The sequence below is a fragment of the Schistocerca gregaria genome, chromosome X, assembly GCF_023897955.1.
Source record: "Schistocerca gregaria isolate iqSchGreg1 chromosome X, iqSchGreg1.2, whole genome shotgun sequence".
NCBI classification, from domain to species: Eukaryota; Metazoa; Arthropoda; class Insecta; order Orthoptera; family Acrididae; genus Schistocerca; species Schistocerca gregaria.
In genome coordinates, this window is record NC_064931.1 from 633,497,827 (window position 1) to 633,511,940 (window position 14,114).

General features: G+C 38.6%; 1 protein-coding gene across 1 annotated transcript in view; it reads right to left on the minus strand.

Annotated features, from left to right (window-relative positions):
* LOC126298719 (26S proteasome non-ATPase regulatory subunit 5-like) overlaps positions 1–14,114 on the minus strand; it is a 183,038-nt gene that overhangs the window by 100,092 nt on the left and 68,832 nt on the right. The window contains exon 4 of the mRNA XM_049990145.1: positions 7,647–7,899. Within this exon, the coding sequence (XP_049846102.1) occupies positions 7,647–7,899 (253 nt within the window). The remainder of the gene's footprint in view (positions 1–7,646; positions 7,900–14,114) is intronic.

Consider the following 14,114-nt stretch of genomic DNA (forward strand, 5'->3'; position numbering starts at 1 on the left):
GATGTGAGTTTGTAATTCCTACTACTATCTTTTACACGTAACAATAATACAAATTCTTCTATGCATTTCAAGCAGTTGTCAACAAGAAACTTTTTCAGTTTGTTTTCAAATTCTACTTTCCTGTCTGTCAGACATTTTCTATTACAGGGCAAGTGATCAAAAATTTTGTTTGCAGCACTGTGTACTCCTTTTTGAGTGAAAGACCACATTAAAGTGGAGCAAAGATTTTTATTTTTTCTTCTGGTCTTGTAATTATGTAACCCATTGTTCCTTTTGAACTGCAGTGGATTATTTACAACAAATGTCATGGGGGAATAAGTGTATCCTGTGAGTCAGTAGTCAAAATGCCTACCTCCTTAAATAGATGTCTGTCTGCAAGATGATCATGGATGAGCACCACATACAAGGGGCGTGCAGTAAGTAATGCAACCCTCCTCCTCTCCCCCCCCCCCCCCCCCCCCCTCCAGCCAAGTTTGGTTGAAAAATAAGGAATTTGTTGTGGGACATCGGGGAATATTCCTTCTTCAGCTTCTACAGTTTCTACAGTTTCATGAAGTTCAAACATACGGTGGTGCTATACGTAGCCCTTAAAGTGGTGTCTACAATGGATGTACGTTCCAAAGAAAGAGCTGTCACTGAGTTTCATAGTTTCATTTGGCAGAAAACCAGAGCACTGCAGACATTCATAGGTGCTTGCAAAATGTCTACAGAGACCTGACAGTGAACAAAAGCGTGGCGAGTTGTTGGACGAGGCACCTGTCATCATTGTAACAAGGTTGTGCACACGACACACTCATTTGCCACAAAAATGGAAACAAACTTCTCCTTCTTTATGACAACACAACACCTCACACAAATCTGTGCACCCTAGAAGAGCTCACAACACTTCATCAGACTGCTCTTCCTTATCGTCCCTACAGCCCAGATACCGCACCTTCTGACTGCCATCTGTTTGGCCCAATTAAGGATATACCCCACGACAAGCACTACATGGATGATGGTGAGGTTATTGCTGCAAAAGATGTTGGCTCTGATGCAGATCAGTGTAGTGGTACAATGTGGGCCTACAGGCCCTTCTGGTAAGATGGTGTAAGGTTGTAACACTGAACGGAGATTATATTAGAATTTGTTTTTCCAGTTTAAAGTCTGATCAATATGGACACCTATGTATTTTGAAGTTTCCACCCTAGTTATTATTTCCACACCATGTGTCACACCTATCACTGGTGTACTACCTCTAGATGTGCAGATCTGAATATGTTCGGTATTTCTGAAATTGAGAGTGAGACCATTCACAGAAAGCCATTCAATGATACTTTTAAGAACATTATCATTTTTCAGTTGCTGTGTGAGTGCGCTTGGACTAATTACAATGCTAATGTCATCTGCAAAACAAAAGGAATTCTGCTAGTTGTATATTTGGCAGGAGGTCATTTACATATATAAGGAACGGTACTGGACCTAAGATTGAGCCCTGGGGAACTCCCTAAATGATTTCTCCTCAGTCAGGAGAATCTCCCACGATTACACTGATTTAATTACTAAGTAAACTTTCTGCATTTTTTTTTTGGTTCGATATGTCATTACCCATTGGTTGGCTATACCATAAATTCCACAAAACATTTTATCTAGGAGAATATTGTAACTTACAGACAAAAGCCTTAACAGGTCACAGAAAATACCAACCAATGCTCTTTTGCTATTTATGCTTGTAAAATTTAGTGAATGAACATGTAAATGGCATTCTGTTCAGAAACTGTTGTGCAACTGAAGATGTGACTCACTGAGGACATTGCTCCGGTGGAATACTATTCTAGAAAACATCACCTGGGCAAACATTTTGGAAAACAATGTCAGTGGTGAGACAGGCCAACAGTTGTTGACATCTTTCCTATTGTTGTCATCTTTCTCATTGCCTTTCTTATTATAAAGGGGTTTAACAATGGCATATTTCAAGCTCTTTGGAAAAATGCTCTGAATCAGCGATACACAACATATTATAGAAAAAGCAGGGCTTATGATATGGAAAAACTTCTTTAGTAATCTGTTAGAAACATCATCAAATACAGATGAGCTTTCATTTTTGAGAGAATATATAATTTTTTTATTTAGTACGGAGAAGTTGGTGATACATTCATATGTTTGAATTTTATGACATTCTACTGCAACTGCTCTCTTTCATTGTTTGTCCCTCTGTTTTCTATTGCATTTAAGAAATGATTATCAAACATATCTACTACTTGTGACTGATCCTTGAAGTGCAGTGACTACATAATAAAATCAGTGTTATGTTGTTTGATGGACAGAATTTGACTGTGAAAGAGTACTGCAAAAATTATACCACTGTCAAAACATTCTTAGTATACATGTTGACTTGTGATATATAAACTGGTAAAATTATTTATTTCAACCTGATTATCATTTGTTTATTGATGCCAATACAAGAATTGGTCTTTTTTAACAGGGTGTCAGTCAAGAAATGCAAATTACTGGGAACTTGAAGAAAACTATTTTAAAAGCAAACTATCTCAATGTACATAATGCTGAACATTATAATTGTTAGTTTTAATGAAGATTTGTTGGTTTTTAAAATAATGTCTTATTACACATAATACCTAGTAGTAGTTGTAAGTGTTTTAAAAATTGAAAAATCTGCCCTTTTAATAAAGACTGGCTAAGGATATGGAGAAACAATGGAAGACTGATAATTAACAATATTACTACATTTTATTACACTTTAAGTCATTCAGAATTACATACAAAGAGGAAGACTTTGATTAAAAGTTCAAAATATTGTAGTAAGTTACAAAAAATGTGCAATTAAATTGGCATTTACTGTTTATCAACTACTGTTTGCAGCACTATTACTTTTTGGCCAGTTAAAAAGTTCCTCTAAAATGCCTGTGTTCACGTGGAATTCTCTTTCTTGAAGTCTTCCATTTTTTCACTGCTACTGGAACTGTTCTTTAAGGGTACATAAATGCTGATGCTGGAGGAAAGATCCATTCTTAGATATAAAGAAGAATGTGTGGTTTATTAATACATTTATGTTATTGGATCCTGTGAGATATCCACATCCATCATGCGGGTAAACAAGGTCTAACAGACTGCTGACTGCAAAATTAATTCTTTCAGTTCTAGGCTTGCTCCTTGTTTCTTCACAAAATGTGGTTTTCTTATAATGTTTTGTCCACCGGTTCTTGAGGTCTAGAATTTAAGATGTTTTGATATCTGTTACTAAGAACTTGCCTACTTTGTCTGTACTTTGGATAATGTTGTCTATAATCTGATGGATACTGAAAATTCTGTCATATAAATGAGTCATTTTGAGATAATTCCAAAATCTTTGTCAGACTGTAGGGATAGTATTCCTGCACTTTTTGGTAATGGCCAGAACCTGTAAGTGACTTCAGATGGTCAAACAGAAAGGAACAGACTTTATTAGGGCTATGTTTACCCTTTCCTTCACGGTAAACATAATATGAGTTACACCCCCTTTTTATATCATGGATGCAAAAACATTCACTACAGGTTTCCTTAAATAAAACAGTTCCTGTACTGACACTTTCGGCAGACTGTTGTCTTCCACATAATAAAGTAATACGGATAACATCTTCATCTCCTCTGTTGCCTTCTCTGATGCTCCATACTTGAGAGCTGAGTAAAATTTCTTACTTATATGCTGACATATCATCAATTCTGCAGTTTCTGTTCGTTTTGCTACATCATTGAGAAATGGAGATTTAAGATTTAATTTCAGCTCTTCACTAGTACAACAGGTTTCAACCTGCGGTCATCCAAACTGATGCTTGAAACAGTTTCTATGAAGTTTCAGTAAAAGTCATACGTTACAGTACTCTCTGGAACAAAGTGTTGTGTTCATCAATTAAAAAACTGGTCAAATGATAACAAGACGCAAGACTCTTAAGAGTTGCAGCCATACTACAGAGGTAAAATCCAGGTCAGTAATCTTATAATGTGCATGAAATTTGTTTTCACAGCTTTACTTCTGCCAGTATCTCGTCTCCTACCTTCCAAACTTTACCGGGCGTGAGTCGTACTACGGTAGCTCAGATGGTAGAGCACTTGCCCACGAAAGGCAAAGGTCCCGAGTTCGAGTCTCGGTCGGGCACACAGTTTTAATCTGCCAGGAAGTTTCATATTTATAACTTGATTATTAAGCTTATAATGGTGCACTAGTTTATTCTGCCATGTCTCTATGATGTCATCTATGTATATGTTGAATAATGTGCGTGATAAAGGAAACTCTTGGCTCAGTTCTAGATAGGTGTTTCTTGCAAATGGATTTCATTTTTGTGCTAATGACAAAGGCAATAAATAACATAAAATAATGGGCCACCACCTAACAATAACAGAATAACAAAACCATAATTTAGTAAGAAATCTGTCATCATATGAAACAATTATTATATACAAAAACCAGCATGAACAATGAAAATGCTTCACAAGTAGAAAGAAGAGAAATGATTATGGCACAATACAAATGGCCTATAATTTAGTGGCATTAGACAAACCACATTTTAAAGAATATAGAAGCAACTTTATTAAGAAATGACAGAAAACACAAAAAATGACAACACATTACAACCCACAGTTTTGCACATCTATTCTGCCAGCATTGTTTTGGCTACTCCTTAATATGCTAGAAGGATCCACGGTTGTAAGATGATGTTATATTGCACATAATGAAATTTTTCAATTAAATTTGACTCCAAGGGTAAGGAATCACAGTTGTCTCTCTTTAATAGACCGAAGTTCCCACAAACTTAAGTCTCTGATGAAGATAGAATTTCAAGTAAACATGTAGTGTGTACTAATGTTTCCAAGGTCATATGACCACAAATATTTATCAAGGTTGAGCCTTACTCAAGATTATGAAATGATGAAGTAAAGGAGACAGCAAACTGCTCAATCTGAGCAACACATTTCTACAGTTGGTGATATGTCACTGTCTTTTTTCCCCCAAAGGGTGAATTTTACAACCAAAGTAGTTACAAGAATAATGTCGAGGTCAATTTGATGTCTGAACCATGGAGCAATACCACCATTTTTCACATCTTCAGAGCACTGCTAAAGGCATCATTATGTTAAGTGTCAGAAAATTTTCATAGGACAACCCAGGGATTGAGCAGTGGATATCTGAAAGTCTGCTAAAGTCATGATTCAAGGTTCGAGTTTTGGTCCAGCACACAGTCTTAAATCTGCCAGAAAGATTCGCCTGAGAGTGTAATCTCACATGCCATGGAACCACACAGCCAAGCCCTGCGTCCCTCTTACAGGTCAGCCAGCCTACAACAATAATGTTCCATTTTTCTGCAAAAGGAGAATTGACACGAGTTGCTGATCCCTTCTGGTGTCATGAGAGTGATGGACCAGGGTTAGTCTCATCACTCATTTCAAAGAAAAGAAAATAGTGAGCTAGATACAAGAGAACGTAAAGTGCTGTGCACAAAGCATATGGTAACAGCTATCTCAAAATCACTTTCTGAGGTCAGCTGTGGCATAAACAAGGTAGTTCAGATCAAAATTCTACCAGTATCATATGTAACCATAGTTCAAAACATCCAAAACCTAAAACTGCCGTGTTACAGTGTCCGCAATTTTCTGTAATACCAACTTTGACCAGCAGACAAATGTAAGCATTTCTTTGTTCTAAGATGTTTAGCACCATCATCGAATCCTGCATTGCCATATGTTGCATGGATCTCTTACCATTGTTCGACATGGGACCAGAGTGTAACTTATGAGAACACTGATACAGTATTCCATTTGTGCGTGGGTGTGCTCTTTATTTTGCCAACACATTCTTATGTACATCCTCTTTCAAAACTCAGCTTCACCAGATGTGCAATATCTGTAAAATCAGTTACTCTTTCGTATATTATATGCAGAAAATAAAGCTACTTCAAACTATCCCTGATGAAATAGCTCATCTGGATACAACTGGCTGTGAAATAGCATTCATCTCACAAATCCGAATTTTGAGACGGAATTTGTGTTTATCACAAATGAGAAGTTTTTAAGTTCCTACATGTTGTGGGATGGACTTATGGCATCAGTGAAAATCAATTAAGAGGCGGAAGACAAAGTTGTGGTGGCAATTCACTTTTTTTACACCCAGTCCTGGCTCATAGGAACAAACCACGCAACAATTTTCTGTGAATATTTCAGGGTACATGGTACCACCTGAACATTGTTACCTTTAATCTTTCGAGGGTATTTCCGGATTCACAGCATCACTTACATGGCACTAATGTTCATACTTTCTAGTGGACTATTTGAACCATAATCAGGCCAGTCCCACAAGAATTATGAAATTTAATGAGATTTTGTTTCTTTCATCCAGTGTGCAATTGTGGCTCAGATATTCAATATATGATCAGATGACATCTGTGATGAGCCTTGTCGAATTACCGCATTCACTGAGTTGATAGGGAAACTATGTAACCAACATGGCAGAAGTCCTAGGCTGTGCACACTTTGTTACAATGTGTTATCTGTTCTTTCTTTACTTAGGTTTCTTTTTGGTAATTTATCAATACATATGTGCAATGGTGCTTCATTTATATTTTTTGCAGATACTCCTAAACAAGAGGAAAAGTCTAAGACACTGTCAGAAAGAAACAAAGCATTTTGCCACAATATGCAAAAGTGATCGAGGCATGGCTTTACAGTCATTCAGAACACTATACAAATATGAAACTTTTTCATTCCCGCTACAGGTGAGTAATAATGGTGAACTGTTTTAACAAATTTCCAAATCACAAAACCAAAGAGCATCCCGAATACATAATACCATCATAACTGAAAACAACACTAACAATCTTTAAAATGTAGACAGGAAGCAACAAATATTCCCTTCATACATTACTTGTTTGTCACTTTACAAAGAAAAGAACGTCCAGTTTGTAAAATTTACTAGCCAGTAGTACAGAATCAAACAAGAAAGCGCAGGAGCACACACAATATGGTACTGAAAATTTCTCATGACAACTCAAAATTGATGAGTAAGAACTTAATACCAGTTAAACATGGCTAATACAGAATAATCTTCCCGAAGTAGTTTACTTTGAATGTGCTATTAACTGTTGTAATGTTTATGAAAAATATGAATACTGAATGATGACTGGAATGCAAAATTTCAGAACTAGTTAATTCACACTTTTATGTTTCTATACTGTCGCTTATTGGTTGGTTGGTTGTTTTGGGGAAGGAGACCAGACAGCGAGGTCATCGGTCTTATCGGATTAGGGAAGGACGGGGAAGGAAGCCGGCCGTGCCCTTTGAAAGGAAACATCCCGGCATTTGCCTCGAGCGATTTAGGGAAATCACGGAAAACCTAAATCAGGATGGCCGGACGCGGGATTGACTGTCGCTTATTATGACCAATTAATTTTATATGTGGTGTTTGTTCTTTTGGACACGTCCAAAACGAACACACCATTTTGATCCTGCAGCTATTATAATTTTAGATGCTCAACAAAAGTTGATGCACATTCAAACTCACCAATTTTGTATTTTTCACTTATTTCTCACTGTACTTTAATGATTTTAGATACAAGTTCACTTTGTATTTATGAGCAGGCATTATGTGTTGCAAACGTAGTTATATATGATGATCTTACCTGGCAACAACAAAGAAAGTGATGGATCAGTGTACATTTGTGTAAATTTAGAACAAATGTATATTATAACTCCTTCAGTTTCAAGGTATTTAAATCCATAACTTGTTTCAGCAAGTTTTCCAATGAGGTCTAATGCATTTAATTGCATCAGGGGATCCTCTTGTTTAACTTCAGTGATCAGTTCCGGTAATAGACCACACATTACACACTCCATGAAACCTTCTTCAGATGTTAAAGCAATTCCCACGATCACCTGAGGTTAGAACATAATTATATAGGATAAAACAAAGTGTAATTATTATTCTGCTAAAATCTAAAACTCTCAAGATCAGTTACTGCACAACTGAAAGGCAATGTAAGAAGTATTGAGGAAAAAAACACATGGGAAAGAGCACGAGTTACTATGTAACAGTGTTCATTAACTTCCTATGAAAGTACAAAATAAAGTGGCACAGTATATATGAAGAATTTCCTGTCGAAGGATAAGTGTTATTGTCTACGGAACACTGAGCAATTATGTGGCGTGCTAATAAAGGAGAAAGGGACAGGGACAGGGGCAGAGTGATAACTGGGCACAGGACAATGAGAGAGACATGATTAGAGGGAAGAGGGAAAGGGGGAAGGGGGGGAGGGGGAGAGGGGAGAGGGAGGGAATTGTTATTTATTTCACTTGGCAGGAACATAGCCTTTAGGCAGCCTCTTACATCCAATCAGATAGTGCACTAACATTACAATATACATAGTACAAGAGTTCTATGCAACAACAACAACAGCAACAAGAAACTATTTTAATAAATATATGATATGTAGGTAATATTGATATTATTAACACTACGTTGAATAATATCCTCATTATGGTAATGTCAAATGAGAGTACCGACATACTAACAGAAATGCATGGCATCAGTGCGGAAGGAACCAAATCTGGGTTAGTCTAATGGGTCATGGAAAAGTGAGAAACAATATAGTAAAGTTATGAGATGAGACATAAGAAAGAAAATAGAAACAGAGAGAGGTGAGGAGAGCATGGCTGGAAATTCAGATTGTGACAGATATGATGGTTCACTGCTAGACAAAGGAAAGGTAGTTTTGAATTGGACAGAGATTACTGGGTAGTTTGTTGACTAACATGGATAAAATGGTGGAAGGTTTACTGTAATGCGTAGCTACAGCCGATGCTGCAAGTATCAGATCTTGTATTGCAGTTATGGAATGACGATAGGTATTTGATATGTGATGAAAGATAACATGAGAAATTCTGAAAATGACAATGCAAACAGACACTGTGAAAATCAATATCGCCTATCTGCTTGAATTCACTCTAACTGAGCATTGGAAATACTGACATTCTGCTACGCGTGTATTTTACACAAGCAACACTACAACCATAATTAATTTTTGACCTTTGTTGTGGTTGTTAGAGTAGGCACTTACTGCAACTGGATACTATTGACAACTAAGCAAAAAGTTGTCTTCAGTCAAAACAATGGTGTGATGAGCTCTCCATGCTAGCATCTGGAGTTTTCACAATTTCAGTCACATTGAAATACATCACAGTAAATTTGGCAAGATTAGTTTCATATTAGTGAAGGTCACAACATTTTTTTTATAAATTTTTGAACTGCATATATGCAAGAGTGACTTCCTGCATGCTGTGACAGTTTATTCTTACCAATTTAGATGTTCGTGCAAGATTATGCCAAAATCTCATTACTTTTAATGGATAACTGGGTATCATCGCAGAACATAGGAGGAATAATTTCACAAAACTGTTAGCTGAGAAACTTTCATTGTGATGTAAAGATGATATATGACTTTGTAATATTTAATTTAAGACCCATTTAGTGTGCCAAATATGATACTGAACGACTGTCATTCATATCTAATATAGCAGCAGCAACGTTCATAGGGTAGTGTAATGGTACTTTAATTACGTAACCATTACAGCACCTCACCTCCTCAACCTCTCGAAACCAGCAATATTCTACTGTGTTTCTGTAAAATAGTTAACATATTTCTATGACTACATTCAGATTTTATTTCATTAATGTAGAGGTACTTCGATACATCGATATGTATATATTGCAATGATATTATTCTTATGTGTATTATTTCTTTTGTCACTATGATCTTTGGCATACTTGTAACTCTGATTTTTGGGCGTGTAAGCGGTTATTAGAGAATCAAGCTTTGCTCGTCATGTTAAAAAGACGAAAATTGTAGTCAGTTTATGAAATGTGAACTTTAACAGTGAGGAAGATATTTTCAAGTATGTTTTATATTGTGAAGTGATGTTTTGCAACGAGTTACGTGATATTGCAACAAAAGTAATAAAAAATAAGTGTAACTTAAATTCGGAGTGCTGATTACTTTTTTACATCACCATTGTCCTAACTTGCAAAAGTTCAATCTTCAAGAATGGTTTATGAAACACGTCTATAAAACTATTTGAATATCATAGAATAACACCTAGGCCTCTTTGCATCCGAGCTGGGAATCATCACTACCTAGATTTTCGACAATTGAGCCACGAGTTCACAACGAGACCAGGGTGGGAAACACGAAATGATGAGTGCCTAGTCTATCCATTATTTCAAGAAATGTCTTTATTAACTGTGCTCTAATGACACCTGCCACATAATATAACTTTGTTGTTGCCTGAAAATGCAATATTTAGCAGTGTGAGCAACACTACAATCATAATTAATTTTTGACCTTTGTTGTGGTTGTTAGAGTAGGCACTTACTGCAACTGGATACTATTGACAACTAAGCAAAAAGTTGTCTTCAGTCAAAACAATGGTGTGATGAGCTCTCCATGCTAATTTATCCCGCGCAAGCCTCTTCAACTCCAAATAGCTACTGCAACTTATATCCTTCTTAACCTGCTTACTGGATTCGTCTCTTGGTCTCCCTCTACAGTTTTTATGCCCCGTCTCCAATCCTCCACACTTCCCTCCAACATTAAATTGATAATTTCACTGTCTAAGAACGTGATCTATCAACCAATCCCTTCTTTTAGTCAAGTTATGCCACAAATTTCTTTTCTCCGCAATTATATTCAGTATCTCCTCATTAGTTACATGATCAATCCATCCAATCTTCAGCATTCTTATGTAGCACCACATTTAAAAGCTTGTGTTCTCTTCTTGTCTAAACTGTTTATCATCCATGTTTCTCTTCCATACAAATACTTCCAGGCAAATGCCTTCAGAAAAAGACACTCAAACTTAATATATTCAGTGTTAACAAATTTCTCTTCTTCAGAAACGCCTTTCTTGTGGTCACTAGTTTACATTTTATATCCTCTCTACTTCAGCCATCATCAGTTATTTTATTGCTCAAATTGCAAAACTCATCTAATCTGATTCCTTCAGTATTGTCTGATTTACTCCATGTTCCATTATCCTAGTTTTGCTTTTGTTGATGTTTATCTTATATTCGCCTTTCAAGACACTGCCCATTGCATTCAAATGCTCTTAATAAATCCTTCATTGTATCTGAAAGAAATACACTCCTGGAAATTGAAATAAGAACACCGTGAATTCATTGTCCCAGGAAGGGGAAACTTTATTGACACATTCCTGGGGTCAGATACATCACATGATCACACTGACAGAACCACAGGCACATAGACACAGGCAACAGAGCATGCACAATGTCGGCACAAGTACAGTGTGTATCCACCTTTCGCAGCAATGCAGGCTGCTATTCTCCCATGGAGACTATCGTAGAGATGCTGGATGTAGTCCTGTGGAACGGCTTGCCATGACATTTCCACCTGGCGCCTCAGTTGGACCAGCGTTCGTGCTGGACACGCAGACCGCGTGAGACGATGCTTCATCCAGTCCCAAACATGCTCAATGGGGGACAGATCTGGAGATCTTGCTGGCCAGGGTAGTTGACTTACACCTTCTAGAGCACGTTGGGTGGCACAGGATACATGCGGACGTGCATTGTCCTGTTGGAACAGCAAGTTCCCTTGCCGGTCTAGGAATGGTAGAACGATGGGTTCGATGACGGTTTGGATGTACCGTGCACTATTCAGTGTCCCCTCGACGATCACCAGAGGTGTACGGCCAGTGTAGGAGATCGCTCCCCACACCATGATGCCGGGTGCTGACCCTGTGTGCCTCGGTCGTATGCAGTCCTGATTGTGGCGCTCACCTGCACGGCGCCAAACGCGCATACGACCATCATTGGCACCAAGGCAGAAGCGACTCTCATCGCTGAAGACGACACGTCTCCATTCGTCCCTCCATTCACGCCTGTCGCGACACGACTGGAGGCTGGCTGCACGATGTTGGGGCGTGAGCGGAAGACGGCCTAACGGTGTGCGGGACCGTAGCCCAGCTTCATGGAGACGGTTGCGAATGGTCCTCGCCGATACCCCAGGAGCAACAGTGTCCCTAATTTGCTGGGAAGTGGCGGTGCGGTCCCCTACGGCACTGCGTAGGATCCTACGGTCTTGGCGTGCATCCGTGCGTCGCTGCGGTCCGGTCCCAGGTCGACGGGCACGTGCACGTGCACCTTCCGCCGACCACTGGCGACAACATCGATGTACTGTGGAGACCTCACGCCCCACGTGTTGAGCAATTCGGCGGTACGTCCACCCCGCCTCCCGCATGCCCACTATACGTCCTCGCTCAAAGTCCGTCAACTGCACATACGGTTCACGTCCACGCTGTCGCTGCATGCTACCATTGTTAAAGACTGCGATGGAGCTCCGTATGCCACGGCAAACCGGCTGACACTGACGGCGGCGGTGCACAAATGCTGCACAGCTAGCGCCATTCGACGGCAAACACCGCAGTTCCTGGTGTGTCCGCTGTGCCGTGCGTGTGATCATAGCTTGTACAGCCTTCTCGCAGTGTCCGGAGCAAGTATGGTGGGTCTGACACACCGGTGTCAATGTGTTCTTTTTTCCATTTCCAGGAGTGTACAATGTCATCAGCAAACATAAAAGTTTTTATTTCTTCTCCCTGAACTTTACTTCCTTTTCGAAATTTCTCCTTGCTCTTATTCACAGCTTACTCGATTTATAGATTGAATAACATTGGAGACAGGATAAAATTCCATCTCACTGCCTTCTCAACTATAGCCTCCCTCTCATGACCTTAGACTCTTATAACACCTGTCTGGTTTCTATACAAGTTGTAAAAACTTTGGTATCTCACACCTGCTACGCAGACAATCTCAAAGAGTGTATTCAGGTCAACATTGTCAAAATCTTTCCCCAACCCTAAAAATGCTATAAACATATGTCTCCCTTTCCTTAACCCACCTTGGGTCAATGTTGCCTCACATGCTCCAACATTTATCCAAAAACCAAACTGATCTTAGACAGCATCAGCTGCTACCCACATTTCCACTCTTCTATAAATGATTCGTGTCAATATTTTGCAACAATGACTTGTTAAACTGATAGTTCAGTAATATTTACACCTGTCAGTGCCTGCTTTCTTTAGATCTGGAATTATTTCTTTCTTCTTTAAGTGTGATTGTATTTCCCTGGTTTTTATATCTCGAACACCCGGCAGAATAGTTTAGTTGCAGTTGGTTCTTCCTAGGATAACAGCAGTTATGATGGAATGTTGCCTACTCCAAGAGCCCTGTTTCAGCTTAGGCTTCAGCTCTGTCAAATCAGTATCTCAGTATCACCTTCATCTACTTCCTTTCTATAATACTGCCTTCAAGTTAATTTCTCTGTGCATATTCATTCCACCTTTCAGTTTTTCCTTCTTTAAACAGATACAGTCAGTGGATATCATTAGAAGTTCCTCTCAATTAACAAGCACCTAAAATGTGATGTAATGTAATTGCAAATATTGTGCTATGTAACATCGCATGTTAACAATTACATTTATCCATCAGAAAAATGCCAATTCTACACTTAATATGACGAGAGAGAGAGAGAGAGAGAGAGAGAGAGAGAGAGAGAGAGAGAGGCGCTACTGAATGAATGTGAATATCAAAGGAAGATGATTCATACTTTATGAGAAGTGTCCCATACTTACTCAACTGTAAGGCAAGTTGTCATCCCCCCCCCCACAAAAATAAAGAAAGTACTTTGCAAAATACGGGATTGTCTTACATTCACAGATTAAACTGCTGTCTCTGAGGTCAACATTTTTACACTGTGTTTATTTATTGTTCAGCTAATTCAATTTATTCAAGATGTAGCCTCTAAGTTATTAAATACATTTTTAAGACATATTTGCCTGCATCTCTGTCTGCTGTTGTCTTCTGCAGTTGAAGCCCACAACTGTCCCGAGTTCCTTATCCCAGTGATCTGGTAGTCTTCATTTTTCTCTGGGACTCCACTCTAAAACTGATTTTGTCCATCTTCCTTCCTTCGTTCATGCAATATATCCTGCCCACTGCCATTTTAAAGACTTGACCTGTTCTATAATATCTTTTACTCCAGTTATTGCTCGTATGTCTTCACTTTTCTGTCTGTCGATCTTTC